Here is a 27,399-nt window from a genome sequence, read left to right on the forward strand (position 1 = left end):
ACACTGTAAGAAATAACCCACCTCAAAGTTGGATAAATCATTTTCTACAGCTTACAGGAGAGCAGCCATCTGATAAAACCAGAGTGACATGTGAAATTGAATTTCTTATTTGCAGTGCTCTTTCTCTCACAGTTGCACGGTCTTGGCAGGAAACACTATTTACATACTGCTTTTCTTCTGTAAACCAGTTTTTCATCTCCAAGCTCATGTACTTGTCATATCTTGTGCTCGTCTCTTTCATGGTTGTCAGGTACTGTGAAAGTGAACGAGGCTTGATTCAAAGTCTGTGTGGCGCACGGGCTTTAACCTTTCCCAGCTCATGCTGTTAGCTGCTGGTGGGGGATTCAGACTGTGCTTAGCATGACTCATGGTCTGGTTTGGTGTCTGCCAGCGGACAAACACAATGGCCTCTGTACACAATAGTCCAGCTTCTCTCCTGCTGGAATGCAAAACATGCTTCAACAGTTTCCGATACTGTATATTGTGTTACTCGGCGAGCTGGCAAGGTGCACAACGCGCTCCCAACCAACAAACACACATGGACAAGTCACCATGACCCTCTTTCTTTCAGAGTAACAAAGTATGCTGCAACAGAAGTTTCGTTGGTCAGTTCTTTTCTGAGCAGTTCAGTTTTGCTTTCACTCATGTTCATATACTTAAATGGGTCATTTAAAGCATTCTTTAAGACAGGGTTTATAATGAGAATGCACAATATTGGGAAATTTATATTATCAGCTTTTTTTTATTGGTATCTGTGAAATTATAGCTAAAAAAGAGAGCCAATAATACGAAGCTAGATTGCTTTCATTGACATCACAAGTGCAGAATCTACAAATGTTTGTCGCGTTGGTTATTTTATCAGTAAAAACGACCATGAGAAGCAGGGAATTATTAGTCTTTATGACTTTATTAATGTTTAATAAGTAATTCGCTGTTACTTTAGATCAGATAGACCGTTTGAACTGTTTGACCTCTGACCTTTTGGAAAAATTCTGGGAAGCATCTGGACCATAATCCATTCATCAACAACATTTTAAACATTAACAAAATGTTATAAAACGACACTTATTAACTTATTAACATTTATTATTACATAGGACTTTTGCTGTTGGCTTATTGTAAAGTAAGAAGCCTGCAGTGCTTAATGTTACAAGTACAATACAGTCTTAATTTACAACTGATGCCTCTATATAACCTATATAATCAGCGAGAAGACTATTTTTTATGCAGTTAATTATAGTTAATATTACATAGCCACAGATTGAAACATTACATGCATTACCTCATTGCTATAGATCCTACAAACAAAAGTTTAATGTTTAATAGTGTTAGTAATATATTTTACGTCTTTGTTTCACTCACATCTAAAACAAATGCACCCACGAGCAAGATGAAGATGTTAAGACACAAAGCTGATCGTTTTTTAATGGCTTAAAATTCATCCATGCAGAGTTGATGGCTTTTTCCCAACCCGGCAATCAAAAAGTTATCATTTATGGTTTCAAACCCTTTAATGTATTATGTAATATTAAGTAAGTCTTTTCCAGTAAACCCTCTCATAAAGATTGTCTTAATAGTTATTGCTGATTGTTATCAGTACACACTGATTGACCCTATAGCCATCTTTACATGATCTATATGATCAACAGTTTTATTACTTTTGAGTTGAAAGTGTTAACACGGGGCAGAGCGGTGCGTCTGATGTTCATGCCGGGAAGACTGGTGGCACATTGATGAACATTAGCATGATTATTGATGCACTACAGTCTAAAGAAACAGGCAATCACATGCTGTCTGCCAGGCTTATCCTGGTGTACTCCAGACTTTCTACTCACTCCATCTCTAGTGGAGGAAAAGAGGATACTTCTTTGAGTTACAGTAACAAGCTCCCTGTTGTCACATGAATCTCAGTTTCCTAGCCATCTTTATCTCTAGTCCACCCTCTTCCCACTTACTCAGGGTTAATGGGAGGCCTGTCTTTGCTGAGAAAGTGTCAGCCCTCCACTTCGATGCTTCGCCTCCCTTCCAAAGAGCCTTTAAAGTGGGGAATCGGCATGTTCTTGCACGCCGGGAGGAGGGAGGAGTATGAAACTGTGAGGGAGGTTACGCGGCAGTATGCGTCCCTGTTGTGTATGCATGATGCTACCGCTGTCTCTGAACTCCTGCCATGAAAATCCGAGCGAACTCGACTGCCTCGGCGGAGAATGATTTATAATGGGGATCGATTTGCCCTCGAGATCAGTTACATAATGTTACAGTGCATGTGCTGTTATGCAACTTGCACAGGAGCCATCTTGATACACCTCTGCCATCTTTCATCAGATTTTTTAGACTAATTTGAGAGTAACAAGCTGTGATATTTTAAGTCTGGATCATTATTTCTAGCAGGCATCAGGGACGTTGACGGACATGGTCTCTGCGGCTAAGTGTTGGTTCAGGACCCGCTGCGAGCTGCTCTGTAGCGAGGTGCTTTCAATTAATCCGGCCGTGTTTTCCAGCCGGCTTCCTCATTTAAATGCAAAGCTCTACCACTCTCTCTCTCTCTCTCTCTCTTTCTCAGTCTCTCTCTCGTCAAGATGAGAACTGCCCTTCTTTCCTCAAGTGACGCTTCAAAGAGCAGATAAAGAGCTTTGGTCTTGAAAAATTAAGAGGGTGCAATCAGCTGTCGGTGGTTATATATTGTGTTGCCGGCGTTGCAACCAAATATCTCTGTGTCACTAAGGAGGCATTGCCTTTCACTTCTCAGACTGGAGTGTGAAAGTTCTGCTTGCAGGCTAGCAAGGTATAATAAGGAAGAAACTCTGTAACATCACAGCCGAGGATTCAGTATGGATAAAGCTGAATTTATTTATTTTGTTCTGTTTTTGCAATCACGTTTAGGATCAGCGAGCTTGGGTTTGACCCCAGGACATGCCTGAATGCACATTCTTTTGCACTCTTTGTCTTCATCCCCTTTCTCTTCCTCCCTGCATATTTTCCCCTCCATGCCCTGATGAGCGGTTGGGCTTCTTCCAAGGATATCCATTATCGAAATACTGAACTAATTCCCCCACTCAATCTCTTTGCTTTCCCTCTTGTCCCCCTCCTCCTCTCTTTCTTTTTCTCCCTCTTTACTCTGCCGAGCAAGATAAGCCACAGCAGGGCGCAGGGTCGTGGAAGTCTGCGGAGTGACGGCAGCCATTTCTGCCCAGCGGCGGAGAAAAGCGGTTCATTTGTCCAGACCCACAGAATAATTTTCCCAGAATCTCACGAGGAGAGCCAGCGTTCTCATGAATAACAAACAGAGCTTTTGCTCAAGGGAAGGAGTTCACACTGACTCTCTCCCTCTACGCTTTCTCACCTCAGATCTTCAGGCTGCTTCTTGAAAGCCCCACAGAGTTTATTGCAAATTTCTGGGGCGATCCTCTCTGTGGGAAAAAAGGAGCAGCAGGAGGAGCGTGCAGTAAATCTACCTGGTACAATTGAGCTACAAACAATACCAAGACGGGGGCTTTTTTTCCCTTAGGGGCAGTGTTTTGAGCCCTGGTTTATGCTTCTCACTGGAGGAAGTTGACAAGCCAATGTGGCATGCACAAACCTTTATTTAAAAGACTATTATCCCCCTGCTGCTGTCACCACACACCTGGATGTTGCAGGGCAGGGTTGCAGGCTGATTTCTCATTCATATCCAGTTTAAGGGAGGCTCCATAGCTGTAACAGCCCTTGGCGAACCCAATGGCTTTTCTAATCTGACATCCCCACAGTTTTTTGAAGGAAAAAAACTGTCAGAAAACCAGAGACACGCAGGCACGTGGAGGGGGGCAAGGCAGCGATAACTATCCACATCCTCTCTCTTATTTGTATGTAAATATGGGGATGCAGCGATGCGTTGAATCAGCCTTTTAGAGAGAGAGCTAGAAGGGAATGGAAAAGGGAAATTTTATTGTTGCTCTCAGCTCATCCGCTGACTGTGTCTGTGCTGTTGCACGGGGTGGGGTGGAGTGGTGAGGAATGCACTAATCATGCTACTGTGCTGCCCTGCCCTTGCCAGCCACCCTGCCTTTTGTCTGCATTTGGAAACCAAAACACAAAACTAGCAAGGCTTCAGCCATTTCTCTCTTTCTATACACTGACATACAGATAAAAACTGGCTGTAGGAGCTGGGAAATGTTTATTGTCTTGCAGGAAAAGCCGAAGCACCCGCAACTTCCTAATCCTGTCTTCTTCTCTCGCTATTACGGGAATGTTGTGACACAATCAGTAAATCCAGGCCGAACTGTACCAAAGAGAACAATAGCTCGTATTCACAGCGTCTTCTCTCAGCCCTCACCTCCTCACCTGTCCTAAATTTCCAGCACAATTCAGCATTCACGATGACAAGTAGTTTTCCTCATGCAGTATGCAAAACTGAATCTGTTTTGTAAGTCCTTTGTGTTTACTTAAAAAAGATATTTTACGAGACAATAAACTCTGCAGTTAAACAGCCAAAAACTGGCTGCACAGGAGCTGCGTGCTTTGCATAGCAGAAGATTTATCCCGAGCTGAAGTATAAAACTTCTTGTTTCCTAGAACATGCTGTGCTCCACTTTACTGCAGTAAAACTATATTGCAGCTCCGGTGTTCTGATGTAATGTTGTAACCAGTTGCCTTTTTATGAAAATAAATCTTGGATGACTGCGTTTGGTTTGATGGTTTGGCCCGCAGCGCGGTACATTTTTCATTAGGCTTATGTTATTTCCCTTCAGTGTATTTTTCAGATTATTTTCCATTTGGAAATGAATGATTGACAGCAGGAAGCAGACAGCAGAGCTTTGAGGCGCTGTGAAGTTTCCGAATTTCTCGCTCAAGGCTCAGTCATCAAATTGACTCATTGCTCTTTTGCAGTGAGTTGATTATATTTGCTTTGTTTTGCATATTTTTGTCATGAAGAAGTGAGTCAACCACTGATGAACTCTATTAATTCTTTTTGAAAAATTGCCGTCATGAAAAACGTGTCTGTATTTGCCTCCTTTTCTAAATTCCGAACATCTTGTGCAAGTTGCTGTGTTTTTTAAGTTTGTTCCACATAGTTGGTTCAGTAAGATTTGACAATAAAGGCATAATTTGTTTTCCATCTGCAAAGACATATGCTGCCAAAATTCATTCCTCAATTGATTGACTGATGGCATCCATAATACATTCACTATTCACATAATTTATTCACAGTTGTTGATGCTGTTAAAGGTTTGTTAACATCAGTATTGTGTGATAAGACACATAAAAAAACAGTGATTATTTTCCCTTCACTCATGATGACTGATTGTGAGTGATTGCGCTGTATGTCTCTACTTTCCCCAACTTGTAAACACTCAAAAGGTTTTCTTTATTCCCGTCACTGACGTGCTGTTCTGAATAGTGCAAATGTGCGCTGGGATCAATAAATAAGTTGACGTTCTTATATTATGTTTACTGTCATATATATGTAAATTATCTCAGGTACACCGTGACATTACCATGGCTTTGTGTGTGGAGCCTCTGTGCAAAACTGTTATATTCATCCAGAGCCAAGTTTCGCCAATAACAGTAGTTTGTTAAACGACTCTGGCGCCGATTAATCGGCCAAACTGATCAATCAGTCTCGATCTCTAAATTGTAGTTCAGATGACGAATTAAACAATCACCCCACTCATTAAGTACCAGGCCTCAACAGTAGGGCTGTGACTTACAGTTATTTCCATTGTAAATTAATCTTTTGTTTACTTTCTCAATTAATCAAGTAGTTGTTTGGTCTATAAAATGTCAGAAAATGGGGATAATGTCGATTAGTGTTTCCTAAAATGTTCCTAAACCCAAAGATATTCAGTGTATTGTCATAGAAGAGTAAAGAAACCAGAAATAATCACATTTAAGAAGACAGAATCAGTGGATTTTGCAAAAATACTCAAACTGAGTACCAAAATAGTTTGTGATTTACCTGTAGTTGATTTATGATTAAAATGTGACAGATTGGCCCTTTTAGTTTGTTTATACTGGACCTGAAATTGCCTAACACTACATCTAAAACTCGTGAGAGTTGAACATGTGCAGAATGGCAACTCCCACTCACTCTAGCCAAGATTCCTAATTAAAGTGCTTCCACAACAGCTATTCTATACAAGCCAACAACTGAGCGCCTCATACTGGTCAAACAACTACTTATCGCTGTCATCAAAGTGCCGGTTCTACGTTTTCTTTCTCTTGGTTTGCCCCTTTTATTGCTCGTAACCACCAGACAACCCTTGCCTCTGGAAAAAGTCTAACAGAGTGTCGACTGGATAAAGAGATGTCAGAGTCGGAGAAAACACCAGTCAAGAGAATAAAGGACTGTGGATTGTTCCAAATGTCAAAGCAAACTGACAGCCTTTGAGCCGCTCACATGCTGATCAAAGCTCTGTGTGTCACATGCTGCGCTGGGTCCAGTTCCCTGTTCTCCCTTCAGCAGATTGTTGCCAAGATGTATTAGGTTACAGCAGGAACAGTGTCAGGTAACCAAGAATTCACTTTTTACTTGGTCTTAATTGATGCAATGAGGTGATTAAAAGTTCTGTAATTCTCCAGGACTTAACCAATGCATATCCAGAATAGAAAAATATCATGAATAATCCAGAATAGTTAGAATAAATATACCATCAAGCTACATCTTCTGAATCAGCATCAAACTTTTAGCGTCGTGTTCTTGAGGGTGTTGGTCTGATATAGCGCAGCATGTCCTGACAGGATGTGTATGTGTGTTTGCAAACAATCTAAAACAAAGGCCTCCTGTAACTCAAGTATCAAATACCTTCTGATAATACTGAGATGAAGTTAATTACTATTTGTTTTAAAGCGATCAGAGGGTTCCTCGCTATCACTTTCACTGGATTTAACCACCACTTTCATTTCAAGCTCCAAATCAGAGCACTTATTTTAATTCAGGGTTAATGTGAGTTAAGTGGTTGTTGATGCTGGAGCACAACGAAAAGCAAAAGATCATAATCATGGTGTCACATTGAAAGGAAATACCATCTGAAAATATCGGGAGGTAGATATCCAATCAGTGTCATATAGGGTGTGACACTGTGTCTTTCACTTTTTAGTTTTTTACCTATTTTAGAAAGTAGCCACAATGAAACGATGGTTTTCAGCCAGAGTAACTGGGACATTGTCTGGAAATGTGTGTTGATGTTCAGATTTAGTACACATCCGTTCTATTGGGATGGTGACATCTTCTTTAAATAACTAATTGGGTATTAGAGTATTATAAGTAGAACAGTATGGCAAGTTCAGAAAACGACATCACTTTACTGTAATGCAGCTTTTAAAACCTTAGAAAAAAGGACAACACTTATGCCATATCATGAAATAACGATATCCAAAAATAAAAAAAGAAGAGAAATAGTCTCCTCTCAAAATAACAATATAATGTTGATATATTTCCTACTTCCATGCCTTAAAGAAGTCGTGCAGTGCAACAGTGTCATGAATATTATTGCAAGGGTCAGGGTTACAGGCAGCCGTTTAACAGCAGTGGGTCTACTCCCAGAAGTGGACCGGTGAGGGTTAACAGGAGTTCTCTAACGCTCGTATGTTAGTGCAAATGTTTGTCTTTCCTCTTCCCTGCAGCGCTTTACAGGGCCCATTTAATCTGTTATTTTACAGCCTCTATAAATACATGAAGCCAATCACAGAGTGTAATTATATAATACAGAGTGCAACCACATAAAATGCAAGCGAGCTAAGTACAAGACACACAATAGCATGTTGGTGAAACAGAACCTTATGTAACCGACCAAACTTTTCCTGGTGTGTTCAACACCAAAAATGTAAGACCCTCAATACACACAAAGAAGGCTCCAAAGACAACCTCATTAGACAAAGAATGGTAGAAACTTCGGGCAGGCCGAGTCCAAGTTGGATCTCCCTGCTGGGCTTGCAGTAAATCAAGGACAGCAAACATATAATACAAAAAGAAACATGATGTAATGCTTATATGTGACACCAGTCATTCCCTTTGCATGAATGTTCTAATAATAGCTTCTGACTTTACTCTTTTATTAACTCAAAGTAAATTGTAGTGAATTGAAGTCATTAATCATGGCAACTTCAACAATCTCTGACACATTAAATTCTGAAAAGACGCAGAAAACTCACTATCAGCGCTTCCAGGGGACAAGGCCCTACTTTTCCCTGATAATTGCATACTGTGTTGAAATCCCTGAAATAAACAAACAAAGAAAAAACCTCCTGGAAACCATTTTGGTCATAGTCTCAATCAAAATGACATGCTACTTGTCAAAAAGGCCAATCCTCACAGCACAGATTCCCTGTCAGGGCTGCAAATTTGGTATTGGTAAATAAACTCACAGTGCCACTGTCAAGAATGATCATTCTTGAGCCATGGTGTTTGAATAATAGATATTAAGCCATTGTCTTAACATCTGTGCATATATATCCCACAAGGCAAGATACTTCTGTGCACGAATCACTATTTCCCTAGAAAGAAGCCTGCAATAAGTGGATATTAATTACTTTAAGCACTTGGTTGGTGAAAGACCAACTTTTCTGCACGGTCATCTACTTAGAGCACAGTACGGTAAGTGACGTCACTTTGATGCTGGGAAAGTCATCTCAGTGTTTACTTTGATTACGTGCTCTGCTTCATGTGAACTTGCGTTATCAGATCGCTTTATCTGGAACTTGTGTAACCAGTTTGGTCGATGATCTTCATTAGAAAGTTAAGTCATTCGAAATGCACTGTAACAAGTTTCCACATATTGATTCATGTGCTTTAAGCATGTTCGAATATGTAGTCAACTTAAACCAAGACTTGAGGGTTGTTTCAGTTTCTACAGTCCAAATTCCATTTAGTCCACAGGGAAATCCATTTAACCACTGTTTTATGGTTACAATTGCTGTGTTGATAGCTTCAGAGGGTTTGCCTTGAGGAGAGCAGATGGTAGCTTATAGTTTCTTCAGTGTGTTCTTGCCCTTAAGGCATGAGGAAGGAGGGCATGTGCAAAGTCACCCTGCATGGAAAAACAGACCCCTGCCTCAAAAAGATAAGGGCCCGTTTTGACCCCATTAATGCCGGGAAGGATGTAATCGTGTGGAGAGAGAGGGAGAGAGGGCCGCAGGCAAGCAGCAGTGAGAGGCAAACCATTGTTACCTCCAGTGGAAATTACATAACATAATCACAGGCTGCAGCCTCACACACACACATACTGTAGGCTTCCCCATCCAGCATCTTCTGCCTTTATCAAATCCCCCCACTCACTGTTGAAGAGCTTCCAGTAATGCTGTGACTCGTGTTTATTTTGGGCAGGAGGCTTTTTTTCTGTGTCCCAGTTCCAGACACAGGAATTCTAAGCAGGTTTTGAGTCGTCAAAATTAAATTTACTCCCGAGATGTCAGCGTGAATACTAGAGTCACTGCATTGCTATTCAACAGGAGAAGCTACTCGTGTATAAAATAAATACCAAAAAGTTTTAACTGGCACACATTTAATTGGCATTAGCTTTACAAAGTCACCATTAAATGTAAAACAATGTGCACATGCTGCCTTTTATCCTGCTTATGCAAAATTGTAAAATACAGGAATTCTTTCATAGTGAGCAGTTTTTCTTTATTTCTTTAAAATCGTTTGATCTTGAGGTTAATCCAAATAATAGCAAATGAATACAGAAATGTACCCCACTACTTACATATCCATTAAAGGTAGGGAAGGCAAAAACTCAAACATCGACAGGGAAAAATTACATATCAGAAACCATGAAGGTGACCAGTTGGATGTTTTGTACGTCGCTTTTTGCTAATAACACAACGAGATTCGATTCAAAGCCTAATGAATCTGATCCATTTACCATTTGAAACTGAACGTGTCAACTCAATTACATATAACAAAATTGTTCTGAAATTTTAAAAGCTTTACAATCTGTGCAGCATACAATACCTTCTTTCTTTTTCTTTCTTTCTTTCTTTCTTGCTTTCTTTCTTTCTTTCTTTCTTGCTTGCTTGCTTTCTTTCTCTCTTCTTTAGACCCTTGATTCAATCAAGGAAACTTGGCAACTTTAAATATTGAAATCACAGTTTTTGTTCTGTTGACATTTTTTGTTCCCAAAGTCCACATGGAAATGGGGAAAAAAGAGCTTAGATAAAGGCTAAATCAAAACAAAATAAAGGAAAAACTTTACACAGAAAGAAACCTCAAGAAAATAGACAGACATGCAACAGATGTTCTGTATAAAGAGCAGACAGAATTAACAATAGCCAAATTACAGTATTAAGAAACAAAATGACATTCGCTAAATAACAAAGGAACAAATATCAGACAGGACATAGACATCTTCTAGGAGCCACCAAGCAGTGGACTACACAACCACCTCTGTACCACGGAGACATGGAAAGAAGACAGACTAGTCATATACATGAGAGGCCCACAGAGGGGGAGAAGAGACAAGGGATATTAAGAGAGCATGAAGCAGATAATAGCAGACAAGCATGATATAAAAACCGCTCAAATCTGCAAAAACAAGAATACCACATAGATTACTGTAGTGTACATACTTTGTTCGTTTGGAGTCAAGTCAAATGTTTCACACAGAGCCACTTTATCTTCCATTTTATCACCCCTAACTAACAACAGAGCATGAAAACAACACGAGGAGAAGAGGAGCGCACATGTTTATTTTGTGCTTATATCTGGACTTGGTTGAATGCCAATCTTGGCAAAACATGCTTTGTTTGTCCTGAGGGTATAGCATGCAGAGAAAGCCCACCAGTGCACATGAAAAGACACTCACCTTCATCTTTGCAATATCTTTGTTGTCTCGTGTTTTGATACACCATGTGCCTGTCAAAGTAAGATAAGACTGTACCTGCCAGTGAAATGAGACTGGTGTCTAAGTCTGTTTATTGTGAAGCCTGAGATAATATCTCTTCACTTATTGAACACTGGTTCTGTTCAGCGACCGGAGGCCTGTCTTGTCGTATTAATCTCACACCGCTCATCTTCGTGCAAAGTCACCACCACAGTATCTTCTAGGTTTGGCCTGGAAGCAGGGCTTTATATTGTATTCTACATACTGAAATGGGATAGCATGTCTGGTTTGGCCAGAGTGGTCAGTGGCCACACAAGTATAATCATTCCCCCAGATGTAATTTTCATGTTCGGCAGCTGCACGGGGGGGGAAAAAAGGTTATTTTCCTAAGTGTCTGCTACTCATCTCTGCTGGCGAGAAGAGCCGGCTCTGGAGAGAATGTGGTGTAACCTGCCAAAGCAAACCCGCAGAAACTTGATGAGTGTCCCACTGCCGTGGCTCTGGGGATCAACTCGCAGTTCATTGAAATTCCTCTGATATTGGAACCTGGCTCGCCGCTTAGTGCAAGGCCAGAATGATTACCTTTTCCTCCAAAACTAGAGACTTGACCTCGCACACTCCATTGCTACTGTGGCTCTTGTTAATCCTCATATTCATAAATACTAATAAAAAACAAACTTTTGCCCTTCTCCTTGGTGCTCATTTCTTTTTATGTCTTTTCACTGCAATAATTATTTTCAATTTAAATGCTGCCAAAGTCCTGTGGCTCTGAGTTCTGGTTACTGAGCTGTCAAATCTTATCCTACTGCTCCACTTAGTAATGAACTTAAATAACCTTCTTATTGTCATCTTTCGGCAGTTGTCTTCTTCATGTAAATGAGAAATTTAATCCTTAATCAGCGAAGGGATTAGACCTAGTTAAACAAGATTTTTGAGAGACCTAATTTCTTAGCTGGGTTTCTAAAAGGGTTTTTTATAAGAACTCATGGAAATTAAAAAGACAGGGAAAGCAGAAGTGAGAGAAGTACAGCATTTTAACTTTTAATCAAGTTTAAGTCCTAGAGGTGTGCAAATTTCTCGATTTGAAAATAGTTTCCGGCCTCGGCTAAACAATTAAGCTGCAACGTTATGCTGCAGTGTTGCTCTCCTGCATTAAATCATGTGCAAATATTAGGCTAACATTACTTATGTTAGGACAAATAGTGGAGGGAGGCAGATATCTGCAGGAAGTCATAAAAAACCAGTGTTTTGAAAGCGGACATCTGGCCACACTTTATTCATTGGGAAGCACAAACTGGGCGAGACGCACACTGTGATGTGTCAGTTGGGAGGCCAGTGAAGATTCACACCTCTATAAAGTACTTATTATGAAAAAGTGAAATATTATCATGCATACACAGTAGCTTTAGCTGTATACTCCTAGCTATAGCTATATACTCCCTTTTTTCAGCTTCATTAAAATGGTTTATTGGAATTATTTCACTATTTACATCTTAGTCATTTGTTGTTTTTTGTGCAACATTATTTGTGTTTAGAGATCATGAGCTACTCATCTCATTGCATCGCAAATGTTAAAGTAGGTCAAACAATTGTGCCAGTTTCCCGATTGGCTCAGGTCAGACGTCATCCACAAGGCACCTGCTTCTATCTCTTGTTGACACACCACTTTTACAACACACAAGGTAATTTGAAGTCTGTTTTCATTTTGCGATACATAAGAAAGGCATGCATGCACAAGTGTAGACTTAAATAGTACCAAATGGTTTGGGAACGTGTTGGTAATGTGACGTTATTGTCTGTCTTGTGGGCTCAAACATGGCCGCTGAAAGAAACATCCGTCTTTAACATCTTATTTCACCACTCAGGCTATTCATAGAGAACTCTGAGGGTGTCTCTCCCCTTTTTATTTTGTATTTTTTTTTACGCATATGTCATCCTGCTTCCCTGTCTCTCATCTGGAATGGTCCCTCTCTCAGCAGGAGTCATCATGAATAGAAATGAAAAGGTTGAATGGTATTGCAGGGCAGAGTAGGCTGGCAGAAGTGGGCTTTAAATAGAAGTATTCCCTGTGTTTTCCACTCATTGTTTTTCTTTCAAACTGTGTCAATCATAGCTACAGTAGTCCCAGAGGCCCCTCTCCTGCTGTGCTGTGCGGTAGGTAGATGGTGCTCAATCTGCTGTTTGTTTGGAGGAGCTGCTCCTGTGAGCTATAAGGGGGCTCAACTGTGAATTCCACATATGGGTTCAAGCCATGATGGTTGTTGTGCAATATGAGGCACAAATGGGAGCTAAGGACCTGATATTAACAAGCACTTCAAATTTGGCATAATTTTTCATGTGATTTAATTTCAGTCACATTTGGGGTTTAGCATGGATTTGATGCACGTGGATTTAAAGGAACAGTTCATCCAAAAATGAAAGTTGAGTCAGACGAAATTTCGTAGTCTAATAATAGGATAAGAATGTTGACTTATATATCAATATCTGAATGTTTTTTTCCCCATGTATTGGCATGGGCCCCCAAAATCAAGTATAGTCTCTGGACTTTAGTCACCTGTACCAGTAGCAACATGCTAAAACCACCACAACACGCAAGGCTCAACCCCCGGACCTCACTGTGGGTCTAGTTGTTGTGTTCCAGATGGTTTCTATTTTATAATGTGCGTCTTTGTGTAGACTACTGTGAGATCTGTGAAGGCCCCTTGCATTTTTTAAAATTATTCTAACTTTGAAAATATTTGCTATGTGCTTTTTTTCCTTGAGAAACAAGGAAACACATGTTTTGCGGATAACACAAAACGAATCAGAACTAACAAGACAAACAAGATAATTTATGTCCAATAAAACATCCTAATCCCATTGCTAAATTCGATTTTTGATCTTGCCTCGCGAGATGCTTCGCCTAAAATAATTTATTGTGACTTGTTCTGAAGCTGCGGGGTATTCTGCTTGCCAGTGGTATTTGTTTTGTTCTGTACAAGACACTATCCCCTTAATTAGGCTGTGATTTGGTCTTCGAAATTCCTCTCCAAAAGGCCAGACCCTTTTAAAATGACAAAAAGGAAAAACATCTCAGGAGGAAATCTTTGCTTTCCAAGCTATCCTTCATTAATGACTCGATCTAGCCTCTGAGCAAACAACAATAGCTAAGCGCTCTGGCATCTCGAGCGACCAGTGTCCGTGTGGTATTTGACTGAATGCTTAATTTGTCTTGCCTCAGTTTTGAAAGAGACAGCATTCCCCTCTGGCTCAAGTATGTACATCCTAAAGGAATGTTTATGCCGCAAAATTTGTTTTAAATTGCTGCCAGACGTTTCTCAAAGTCTGACAAATAACTCAGAAACAACACAAACAAGCTTCCAAATTAGGAGTTTAATGGACATAAGAACAAAAGTAAAAACTTACAGACACTAATCCCCGGTCTAGCTGACCCAATTGTCCATTAAACTGCCTAATAGATTCAGTTATGGAGGTTAATTTTGGTACAGCAATGCCACCAAATGTCGCATTACACTTAGGTGATATAACAGACCTTCTGGCAGTCTTATTGGGGGAGGATAGCTGCACTAAAACTGTGTTAAATTTTGTGCTGCTCTCCACTCAGACGGGTAATTTGGCCTGTAAATCTGACTGATTGTAGTGTCTGATTGTCGCTTAAAAATCAAGAAGAGTGGACTCCTCTTAAACTCCCCAAAGACAACACAGCTGAAGGTCATAGGTGTACCTGCTCATACTGACCATACAGCCACACCTGTTTACCAGGACAGTTTTTGATCTTTCTCTTGTGAGACTCCATGATGGCAGCACCTGTGTTTACAAGGAGTTGCAAACCTTTTATTGCCAGGTGTATTGTTCAGGTGATGGTTGGGAAACAGGATGGTTAAGCACTGCCATCAGGTGCCCTCAGGCTGCTACTGCTCTCCAGCTGCCCAGCAGTCCTTCAACACACACACACACACACACACACACACACACACACACACACACACACACACACACACACACACACAGGGTGAGGCTGACTCACCACTTCTTGTTCTCTCAACAGCTGTCTCCATCAGTCACTCAGCAGGTACAGGCTGTCTCACTTATAGTCTTGTGTGCTGTGGAGAAGATTGTCTTTTATTCCACACAGGCATGTTGTTGGGTTGTAGGGCTCAGTATTTCAGGAAATCAAGGGTTGTGTAGCTTTTATAGTTCTGCTTCTGGTTCTTCTTATCCTACAATTGTTTAGGTTCTTGTGATTATTTGAGTCTGAAAAGAAAACACGATAAAAGCAAAAAAAAAAAAGAGCTATATACTGTATACAGCATGTTTAAATTGCCACTAAAGGGCATTTTCTCTTTGGCAAAACCTTAGACAAGCATACTCTCTACTTTGCCACCCAACACTTCAAATTGTTTGTCATTCATATAATGTTTACACTTGTTTTATTTGAGTTGAAAATATAAGCATTAGCTGATTCTGGTGCACAATTGGGATCACTAAAAGCACTGTAGTCTTGCACCAGCGAAAGCTGATGCCTTATGGCTTGGTAGCCAGTTTGAAAACATCCTGTTGAGCTCTGAGCATGATTGTGGATCGTATTCTATTGTAGAGGATAGGCAAGCTATTTTGCTTTCAAATATTCTTCAGTTAGGTCAGTTTCTAAAATTTAAAGGATGTTGGGCAGCAGTATCATCCAGCACTCCAATAATGTGTGAAAGCCATTTGCACTGTGGTTACTGCTGCCACTTTGGTAGTTTCCTGGATGCTGTGGACCTGGCTTTACTCCTGCCCAGCATGTCTGTGGTTCTTTTGATAGGTCTATGAAACCTGAATAGTCCCAGAGTTGTTGGAGCTCTGAATGAGCGTGAGCCCTCAGCCAAGAAAACCCGGCATCAGCAGCCAAAAAACACGATGGCCTAGCAGAAAGGCAGTGAGCACTGAATGGCACTTGGCTCTCTGACCGTCTCATTCTCATTAGATAAACCCAATCAGCAGAGAGGCGGTAGAGCTCCACAATGGCCTAAGACATCTCTTCTCTTTGTTGGGTGTCCATCGTGAGAAGGGTCCGCTGATACAATACCTCTCTGTCTGAGCGCTGGGCTCGTTTCTTTTCTGCCACATGGACGAGTTCGGTCCCTGCCAGGTTGCAAAGTAGACCAAGGCTAACGCACTCAAGAGGCTTTGTGGGTAAAAGAGAAGAGTGGACGGGGAGACCAGATTGCCCATTTGGCATCAGGCTGTGGACCACGGTGAGGATCGGCTGTTCACATGAAGAGATACCAGACATTCCAAGATGGAAGTTTATGGAGAATTTGAGGCTGCCAGCCACAGCTTGGGGTCAGAGGTCACATTGTAGTGTGCTGATAAAATGCTGATGAGATAAGCTAACTCTAAGTACTCCTTCCTATCCATCTCCGTCACATGTATGAAACCTGCAGAACAAGCTTGTACAGAATTGAAAAATGACTGACTCTCACCCTTATCAGCTTTGATTTGACTTTGCAGATATCCAAACATTTAAAGGATCATGTCAGTTTAAATTTTAATTTGAGCTAAAAACTAATCAAAATATCATCCAAATCAGTGAAATGTATCACAACATAGCATTATAAATGAAGCATTATGTTGTTACAGGGATGTCTCAACGGGGGGGTTTTGTGTTGGCTGCTTCTCAGTTGCAAAACGTTGAGGACTAGACTACTTTTATACAAATCAGGGCCATCTGGTGCGACTCTCTGCCTCTGGAAACTATTTCTCACCTGAAACGTCGGTGAACTATTTTCGGAAAATAAGAGAAAGTTTCCAAATGAGCCGCCATGTTGGTCAGGTTTAAAATCCCAGAGGAGACAGCCCAGGAGTGTGTTGAATGAATGTATTTTACTTTTCAAATTTAATTTCAAGAAAGGATAAACTTTCTCAGTCACATTCAAGGAAATTGAAGATTTTTAGCAGTCAAAGTAAACAAGTGCATTCATCACTTTTTACTAAGAACGGTATTTTTTTGTCGTTAATTGTTATATTTGTTTAGATGAAAACCTAAATAACTAGACACTGGAGAAAAGAGGATAAACATGTGAAAGCAGCAGGATGTTGGATGCTTCCTCTGCTTTTCATCCTCTTCGCCTCTTTGTATGATTTTTAGCTGCATGTGTGGTTTTTCTGAATCCTTCCGCATTTGGATCATAGACGTAAAATAGAAAACAACAGGGTTTGCCATCGGTTTTGTTCTGCCACGTGTGCTGCTAGAACCGTTTAAAGTAAAAGTGTTGGAGCACCACTGCTGTGCAGTGGCTTGGTAGGACTGGAGAGTTTATTCTTTGTGCCGCGCTGTGCAAAAAAACATCAGGACAGGAAGGAAGAAGAAGTGCGCATGCCAGCACCAGGGCAAAAACAAGATTAGGAGTTAGACAAAACACAGGACCACTTCCCCCTGCGGCCTCTGTACGGTACACAGCAGGCACCCCGTTATTACTGCTGCTTTGCAGGAACAGGATTCATTGCCAGGACACAGGACTCAGGAGAGGCTGCCGGGATAAACGCTCTGGCAGCCGTCACCACCAGCCTGCCCCCGCCGTCTCTATCTGTCTTGAGTTACAGCCATCCTGTCCTGGTCTGTGGTCGGTACACACAGATGTTAATGCTATCTTACCTCTCTCAGGGCGGCCCAAAGCAGTTTAAGAAGATGACAGGATGGGGGAACATTTGTGTTACTCTGCAGACAACAACCGCACTCATCAAACCGCTCATATAAATGCTGCTATATGTTAACGAGCCATCATATTTATATTATCCTTCTAAGCTGTTGAGTTTCCTCTTAAGTGTCCCTTTAATTTATCAATGACAAGATCACTTTTAGCTCAGTTTCTCTCCTCTACAACTTTGGTGACAAATTTTGAAAGACTTTTGAAACTTGCTTGAATTGTATAATTCATCACAGTGTGACTATATGACATACAGCATGTTAATATCTTACAAGTGTTTGTTGCCACACCTTAATGAAGTGAGGAAAGCATCAAAAACATCTGTATATTGCTGCACCTTTGCATGTAATCGTAAACATTTAATGCATAAATATACAAGATTCAGCCCAACATATTGGACGTATGTGGACATGAGAAAAATTAAGTATAACTATTTGTAAAAAAATTAGCCACCTTTAGCCTTCATGTCATCAATGTCGCTTTGTGTACATTCATTTTCCTGGCCAAACACTAGAGAAAACAAACAGCTGACCTGCTAATGGGGCTGTAACTACAAGCTGAGGCTGTAACCTCTATTGAGAAGCAAGTCTGCAGTGTTTATGAGAAGCAAATACACAAAAAGATAAAGACCTGCAGCACAACAACAGAAGAGAGGAGAGTTCAGTCTGATCTCTATTTCCTGGGATGATGATGTTCAAACCTGGAGGAGAAGATGGAATAAAAACACAAAAACAAGCATTAGTGTGGTTTTATGAACCAGAAGGAAATGGGTTTGATTCACATTCACTCACATAGTGGTAAAATGACCTTATTGAGATCTTTAGTTTGTACATTTTTACCTTGGTTGTCATGGATGCGTAAATGTAGATTAAGGTACCTTCTTTTGTAGTCCCTAATTCTGGCTGAAATGGATGTGATGGTTTTTATGTTGAGAGGCAGAAATGGCATCCTAAGTCATTTGAAAAGCACAGCAGAGTTGGCATTTTCTCTGCAGTTATGTAAAACCAATCTGTTTGCATAATTTCAACCACCAGCTAAATATTTATCAGGGATCCAAGGCGAAACCATGTAATTACACAATTTTCCACCATCTTAAATAATTTCATGGCCTTAAACACATTCGGTTAATGTCATCGATTAGCGATGTTTTACATGTTTACACTGCCTGTCATGTAACCCTTCACTTTTCTGTTCGACTCATTAACCGTTGCTTACCTGCAACTCTTAATTTCACCGGCTTCTTGATTTTAATGTCTTCACTCAGCATGTTGGAACTCATTCACAGCTGGTTTCTGGTTTGAATTGATAATGATTGTTTTGCACCTTGAGGTTGACAGGAAAAATACTGCTGTTTTCATATTGGATATGGTGATTCATTGCTGAGTACAGTCACAGTGGTGTTCATAAAAGCTTGATAAACTACTGTGAAAGCCTGTCAGTTTGTGCATGCGGAGGGGTCACAGTCGCAAGACTATTAAGGTCTGCTGAGGGTCAGAGGCACAGTGTGGGGCTGCAGTAAGTCTGTTAAAAGCAGAGAAGAGGGTCATTTAAGGTCGTCCACAAGCCTTTTATACACTTTACTGTGTCGTAATCCATATCCAAGAGCTCTCTTAGCCATACGGCAAGCTGGCTGATATTTATTTAAGTATTTTTAAAAGAAAATATATATATATTTCTGTTTTTCATATAAATTACTCACTTTTCACTGACTCCATACCGATGGAGATTGTTGACGCAATGCAACATTAAGCAAGTTGTCTTCACCTTTTCAGTAACCTGGGTCTAACAAAGATATCTCCACTGCAAACCTTCTGCTCACTACAGTCTCTTTTGTTTTCTTCACCTGAGCCATATATTTGCACATTTTTGGGGTCTAAAGTACAATAAGTTTTGAAATTGGTCCAGTAGAATTTAATCCTTGAGGGAAAATGCGCCTGTCAAAGTTATGCTCATTGAAAGTGCTTGTCTTTGCCACTGACGGGCTCAGATTGTATTTCTCAGTGTGTCACAGTGTCATGGAAAGAATCCAGAGAGAGATAAATCCTTTTTGTTTATCTAGAAACAGATGTTAGTTATTTTTCCTCGCAGAACACAAGAGTTACTGGTCTTCCGCTGTTGATTTGGTGTTTTAACATGTTAGTTGTCAATTCCTTTAACTCCGTGTATCAAGTATATACTGTATCTAGTCTGAGAGCCTGATTAATAGTGGATTTGCTTTTCAAACTTCTTGCAGAGACACTGATATCTCTGTGACAGCCTGATATCGGGCAGGCTAATGTATCAGTCAGCTCCAGTTTCAGACTTATTGCTGAGGTCGCTGAGCAGGGGCCGTGTGGTTTTCTGTGGAAGTCTGCGGTGTTGGAGTGTGTAAGTCCCATTTAAACAGTGAAACCCCCCAAAGCTGTAAATACACTTCTCTCTTCTCAACTCTGCACACACAAACACACCCACAGACATACTCTTTACAAGCCCGGTCAAAAACTGCTGCTCTCTTCCAACCTACTGTGGAGGTTATAAACCAGAGAACAAGTTTGGCAAACTTGAAGTGCGCCAAGGGCTGTTTCCCACAGATGTATTGAAGCTTTTGCAGACAGTCAGAGATCTCTGCCCAGCCCTGCTGAGTCCGACTGGCCTGCCCTCAGGCCTCAGCTCCATCTGCCATATCCAGAGGAATGCTGATGCTGCTATCTCTGGGTCAACAATCACAGCCAGACCCCTGTTGTTTGTTTGCAAAATCTCTTTTTCTCCCCCCTTTTTACTGCACCCCCCTGTGTAAAGCCTACTCAATTTGAGGTCTGGCTGTGTGCTGATTAAAATATAATATTCTCACTTGGAGTGAAAATGAGGGTCAAGCAGACTCCCAAGTTCAAAGCCAAGAAGTGCAAGGCTTTCACTCGATAAACACGATTTTGAAGAAAGCAACCCGGGGCTCTGTGGCCAATAAAAGCTTGGATTCTTGAGAATGTCTTGGTCCCTGTTTGACTCGACTCTGTCCCAAAACAACCCTCTGACAAAAAAAACACAGTTGTGCAATTTTTGGGACTTAAATCAAACAGAAAGGCATCAGATTTTGGAAAGAGTGAATGAAGCCAGACAGAGATCAACAATGGTGATAAATTTAGAATGGAATGAGAATATTTCTTGCTGGGAAATGGTGTTTTTAATCTGTTTAAATGCCTTTAATGTTTCTCTCTTCTTCCTCGGTTCTGTGTTTGTCCGTGTAACATAATTACGCTCCCATTTTGACCTCAAGTCGGACAAAATTGTAAGTTTGTTGAAGAAAAACAGAGAACTATCTTCTTTTTCTGCATGCTACATGAAATGGTACCTTCCAAAGTACCTTCCACTTCAGACTCACTAAAAACTTTTGATGATTTTCTGATTACAGGATTTTTTTTGGGGGGGGATGAAGGATAGAGCAGGGGACAGGAAATATAAGTGTTCTTAACAGGATTAAATGTGATATTTTTGGCACAGATCAGGGAAGGTTCGGTCACACCTTTTTGAGGCTGTCAAATGATGTCTCACTCCTGCTCAGAGTTGGCGTGCCTCTCCTGGACCTAACACTGACCTTGGCAGTCTGTAGTGTCACATTAATCAGCCAGCAGCTCCAGGGTGGATGTCCTCACTTTGATCTCTGCCATACCTGAGCGCAGCGCTGCTCCTGTCTGTACTGTTTGTCTGAGCTGACTGGTAGTCCTGATTAAAAGACACCGAGCATCAGTGTTGCAGCGTCCCTCTTCTCTAATAGATCATCTTAATGAAGTCAGTGTGCTGCGACGAGTGGCAGGTGATTAATACACGCAGGTCATTAAGCGTGTTGTATAAGAGTGTGCCTCCGGTGGAGGTGCCCTTTGCTTGTTTAGAGATAAATCTGTTGAGTAAGTGGACAGGGCACTGGCAGGGTGACAAGGCAGCATGGATGTTCATATTTGATCTTAACGAGGTTTTCTGAGAAGAGGCGGGAGTGTCTGGGTTAGGGCTTGACAACAAACCAAATTCAGTGGATTACCAACATCTCTTCCCACCCTTAAATGTAAACTTATCGCAGTTTCATTTAAATAAATAGTCTGAATTACAAATAATAAAAACTGCTATAATGAGTGATGTTTAAACAACCGTTTACCAACCAGTCTGTCTGAAGTCCAGGCCAGAAGTCTACTATCTTTAACTGTTCAGCATGTAATGAATCCAAACGAATGTAAAAGTAAGCTAGCACAAAGAAGAATAAACTGGCATTAAGATATACTTAATTTGGATTATGACACATTTTAGTGTGGTATGTACGTAGTGGAGTTCGGTCACACCAAGACAATGAAGATGGATAAATATCACTAAAAGTACGAGTAAATGTACGTATCTGTGATTTTGGGGTGCACTGTCCCTTTAAATGTTAATCATAGATGATACACTTCCAATACAGTGTGGGATCATGTATTTCCATTATTACTCAAATGCTAAATCGACGCACTGGAGTCATAGGTGACGTTTCATTGTGTTTCCTGTAAGTGCTAATGGATCAGACAGTATAGTGATTTGAGGCATAATTGTAATCTTACTATATATGCGTTGGTTGCCATGGATGCCACGGTAGTGATAACTGCCTCTATAATGGCAGTGCTGCTGAACAGTTTATATTTATTTGTCCTGTATTTGTGTGTAAATGAAAGACTGGATATAAGAAAATAATGTACAGATGTACAGAATTAGGAAAAACTCAGAAAATCTAAAGTCAACCTTCAGTTTCTATAAATAAAATGCGTTTAAGGTAAATGAAGATTGTGTAAGACCCCGATGTCGTCTTCAAGGTTGACCTCCGCTTGCAGAATGAGCTCCTTTTATTGCTGTGAATCATGAAATATCACGTCTCTCAATACTTCTTTTAGAACTTAATATGTCTTTGTCAATTGCTCCTTTTGACATAAATGATGCATGTCCTCCATCTGCAAAATTCCTCAGTATTATCCAACCCTGAGTGTACTTGCTGCTGAACATTTGGGTCTAACCTTTGGCAGCTCGTAATTTCTTACATTTTTATCTTCACTGTCCAAAACTGCAGGTCTGCAGGCACACGATGTACCCAGCTCGCTCAAATTAACCATGAGACGGCATCACTTTGACAGTCACTGAAAAGGCAAATGCCGGAGCAGGGAACTAAAGCACACTGCCTGTTGTTGTGCAGACAAAGAATCAAATGGATTCAGATATTTTCAGCCAGGGGCAGAGGTTTAGAATAGATGATCATTTTTCCTCCACAGAGAGAGAGTTTCCAACCACAACAAGCATTTCAATAGACCGTGAAGCTCTGATCCAGATGTAGCTCCTTTAATTCTTCATGTGCACAGGGACAGACATTGGTACTACTGAGGCTGGAGCCGGCCAGGATACGTGTTTTACTGGTTTCACTAAAGTAAACACTCTTGTGAGGCCCTGACACTTGGTCCTGTTGTAAACAGGAAGCAGGGAGGATTCTGGAAATCTGACGGCTCCTTTTCAGCTCACAGCCTTTTATCTCTTAGATTTGGCATGTTGGTCAAGTTATGTGTGTCGACTTCTGGCAGAGTTTTTCACCTAAATTATAGCTAATCAGGGAGCAGTTGATCCCAGATGAATGTATATTGACTTTATTTCCAGGAATAATAGGATCATTTATGCTCCCTTTACGCACGAAAATAGATCTGTCCGTTTCAAACGATATAACCGTCACTGCCCACATATCTCCATGTGTCCTTCATGTCGGCATGGATGTTTATGCAATACAGCCACTAGAGGGCGCTGCTCAGAGAATCAGTCTCGCACAGACCTCCATTTTTCCTTCGCTATTGTCTTACTCACATTTTATTCCCGTCCAGTCTCCTTTCAAGTGTTCAGTAGTAAGAATTTGTCTCTGTGCTCAGGCAAAGTAACATCATACAGATGTATACAACTTTGCATAACCTCTCCTCAAAAAGTTCAGCTATTTTTAAAACTTCTTCCTCTCGTCCTGTGGTCATGTTTCGCTTGAACTATTGGCTATTATCTGTTGGTCCGTAACTGTGAGCTTGAACTGTGAGCTTGAACTAATGCTGAGCGTAAATAAGCAATTAAGTCAGTAACATTAAAGGGTTTTGTATATTTTGAATAAATTTGAAAGCCCTGGTGTCGTAGAAAATGCGATTCTATCATGCATAATCAGTTGTATCTGGGGAGAGTGCACCCAACGAACTGGAATTAAGACTGAGAAGAAGGAAAAAGTCTATGCAGTACTTCTCTTAAAGTGTAATCCACATGAGCCACTTTATCTCAGTCACACTGGTGCTAGAATATTAAATAAACACTAGATAAGATCACTGTTTTAATAAAACAATGTGTCCAGTCAAACAGTTAGTACAAACTGTACTTTCATTTACAAACTTTAAGAGAAAATTCCCTTTAAAGCGCCAAATCTTCCACCATGAGCAGTGATACTAAAGATCGGTGCTTTGTATCTCTTTTGTGAACACATGGCTCCAAATATCCAAGTCAAATCATCAGTCAAAGCATCACTCGTTAATCCTTCCTCACCTTCTCCGCTTGTTTCCATCGTCCAATTGGCCAGAAAAATACAGAGACTCATTTTGATGATGTCAGGAGCAAAAACATCCCTTATATGGTTGCACGCAGATCCCCCTTTTCCCTATATTTGGAATAGAAGAAATGCGGAGCAATTTGGAATACTGGAGGGCAAAAACGGTCTGCATCTCCATCCAAAATAAACTTTGAGATTCCCAATTCCACATTTCAGGCAACTTCAGGCATAGCAGAGCTGTTAGTCACTGTGTGTTGACACAGACGAACTGCTGTTTAATTTCATTTTTCTTACCTCAAACCCTCTGCTCTTTTATTTCCCACATATTGGTCTTAATCTTGAAATGTTGGCAACCATAAATTATTGCAAGAAAATATTTCGTGTGTAGATTTGTGGCCGTACGTACACAGATGCATACAGTTAAAGTAGACAACAGTGAGATTTGATGCAAGAACTCTGGAAATCAAAACCTCTTTGACATATTTATTGCAGGACTTGTTTCTGTTATTGTGTCCACCCCTGTTTACATGCATGTTGGAGATGAGAGAGGACTGTTGAGCGTTGAGTTACATCAGGAGAAGAAGGAGTAGAGTGCAAGACTCAAAAAGAAAAGGGTCTGGTGATTTCCCGAAGGACCACTGATAAACCGTTTGGCAGGAAAGGCCTTGCAAATGACTGCATTCCTTGTTAACCTTGTAAGGCTATTTTTACCACTAAAGAGCCTGTCGAGCAGGCACCTTTTGTTCGCCCTGCAGCGTGAAGCAGGAAAGACTAGTTTGCATTGTGACCCACTGGGAGTTTGGCCCCAGATCTCTGTCTCTCGTCACGATCCAACCATCCATCCTAATGCTGAGCTGTATTTACACAATGCATCTCCTCGCTGCAGACAGATGAACCCAGTAACTCCACCGCACAGATCACGGTAAAGTAATGCAAATAGGAAGCTGAGGACGTGCACATATTTCATGATAAAGCTAAGATTGCAAGGAGCAGAGTTGGAGGTTTTCCCAGGCCATGTGCAAAATCTCTGCCTAAATAATGAACGCTAACTCCCCACTCCTCCGTCAAAGGGATGTTTGCTCTCTGTGTGTTTGTACTTGTCTTTTATTGTGTTTTCAAGGGACATTCCACTGGTCAAAAATCCCCTCTGACTGTCCCCAGGAGGTGAAAGGCCCTCGAACAGGCCGTCTTCCTGTTGCCTGACTAGAGTCCATCTAGTGTTTAGTAGTGTTTGAGCTGCGGCTCCTCAGGGATTCCTGGAAGTGAATGTGATCATGTCTTAAGAGGATTAAGAAAGGACCCTGGATGTGTTCAGCCAGAGGTCAACATCGCTGTTATGGTGGGAATGACCTTGCCTGTCACCACGCATCTGTCAGTGCTTTACTGTGGACTGAAGTGACCGAGTTACTGTCAGCTTTCTGCAGGGAACTGATTTCTTTGCTTCATGTAAACGAAAAAACTTGATTTCTGGAAATCAGAGGAAGCTGGAGAGATTAGCACAGAAAGCTTTCTGTTGGAGAGAGCTGATTTCTTGAGCCATGTTGAGGGGGAACTAAAAGGATTTTCACAGAACTTCAAACAGGGAAAGTATAGCTGAGGGTAATAAAAGTATTTTTAAACCTGGACCCTATGTTTACGTATTTTGGGTGTATAAATTACTAATAGGTATGGAAACTTTTAGATCCAGGTCCATATACCGATGTTGACAATAGTCTTCATATTTAAAACTGAAATGTTTTTCATGTTAATAATACACGTATGATAGCATCGTATAATTAATCCACCACCTCTATAATTTTTGTTGCCGACATGCCTGTCAGCAAAGAAATCCCAGAGGGCAACTAGTGAACAAACATGTCCACTAAAGTGCTTGTTTTTGCTGTTGACAGTCTCAGATAATTTCCTCTAAGTGTTTTTAAGTATTTTGTTTAACCAGAAACAGCTGCCATGTCGCTCTCGCCAACTCCACCAGATTCCATTTACAGAAATATTCATCTTTTCATCATAAAACAGTCGTTATCTTGTTTCTGTTTATTTAATTGCTGTTAAGGGGGGAACAAATGTACTGTAACAGGACATACTTTGATATCTGAAGTTGCCCTCTAGGTTCAGCCATTGCAGCCCATGTAATGGCTACCGGCTCAGACGATCCACTGGACCATTTTCAAAATAAAAGGTCAAGGTTTAACATCTCTGATGTTCCCATTTGAAGGGACCATCAGTATTCATGGTTGTGCCTCTTTGTATCCGAGAAAATATAATCAAAACTGAGACTAAAATTCACTAAAATGAAAAATTGTTGTTTACGATACATTTGTATGTCAAAGAAACTGTTGTTACTGCAGAGCCCGGTCTAGCTGCACTGTAATTCTTCAAAGAATAATAGTAAATATCGTAAATATGAAGCAGCCAAGGTTAAAAAATGTTCCCTGGATAGTGAAGAAATTAGATTACTGACAAACTGCATGTAAACACAGGTATCAGAATGACCTTAGGTCTGTTTCCAAAATGCTATTTTCTAACAAAACAAATTGTGGCTGTTTTCCATTTCATGAATAATTGCTGACAAATTTGTAAGTCTTACAGCGCTTGTGGCATGCTTAAGAACGGGTTACAAATACGACATTTGTTTTGATTAGTGAAATGTGTCAAAATGAACAAGAATACAACAAACCCGACATTGTTTCTGTGCATATAAACTTCTAATTTCCTCTTCGCTTGATCTGATTTCTGCATATAAACAGATTTTTTATGTAATCGCTCTCTGAACGAACAGTTTTTGTCTCTGTTCCTCTTTTCATCTATCATTCTCTTCGTCCTCTCTCAGAGCCTGGATGAGCTGGACGATGACGACGTCGGAGAGAAGGAGCGGAGAGAGGAGGAGGAGCTGGTGCAGGCCAACACTTTCCAGAACGAGTCCATGACAGCTGACCCCGTCAGCGGACACCTAATGGTAAGAAGTGACATGATGGGAAGAAGCAGGAGGAAGCGGGAGACTGATTACATTTTCTCACATACTGTACCTCCTGTGGCATCATGTCATGTGGTAGTTCATAGAGAGGTCATTCATAGCCGAAAAAAAAATGCTTTTCTTCTTCTTTGCAGTAGGGCCTTTGTATTTCAGTCTAACCATAGACTCATATGATGTCCTATTTTTCTCCACACATTACTTGAGCAGACTTCAGTACAGATTGATACATCGGTGCTGCCAAACAGAGGCACTGTTGCTCAAGGAGACGCCCAGAGAGCTCAGGAGCTGAGTTTGTGTGAAAAAGCTGCAATGATGCAAAACCTAAACAGTGTCTCGGCATTTCATCATCACTTGTGAAATGAGTTAAGGGGAAAAGAAACACCCTAAAATGCTGTTAAA

General features: G+C 40.8%; 1 protein-coding gene across 1 annotated transcript in view; it reads left to right on the plus strand.

Annotated features, from left to right (window-relative positions):
- Positions 1-27,399, plus strand: part of pawr (PRKC, apoptosis, WT1, regulator) — a 66,058-nt gene that overhangs the window by 17,436 nt on the left and 21,223 nt on the right. Inside the window, exon 3 of the mRNA XM_073480397.1 lies at positions 26,857-26,982. Within this exon, the coding sequence (XP_073336498.1) occupies positions 26,857-26,982 (126 nt within the window). The remainder of the gene's footprint in view (positions 1-26,856; positions 26,983-27,399) is intronic.

Source organism: Pagrus major, chromosome 14 (assembly GCF_040436345.1).
Source record: "Pagrus major chromosome 14, Pma_NU_1.0".
NCBI classification, from domain to species: domain Eukaryota; kingdom Metazoa; phylum Chordata; class Actinopteri; order Spariformes; family Sparidae; genus Pagrus; species Pagrus major.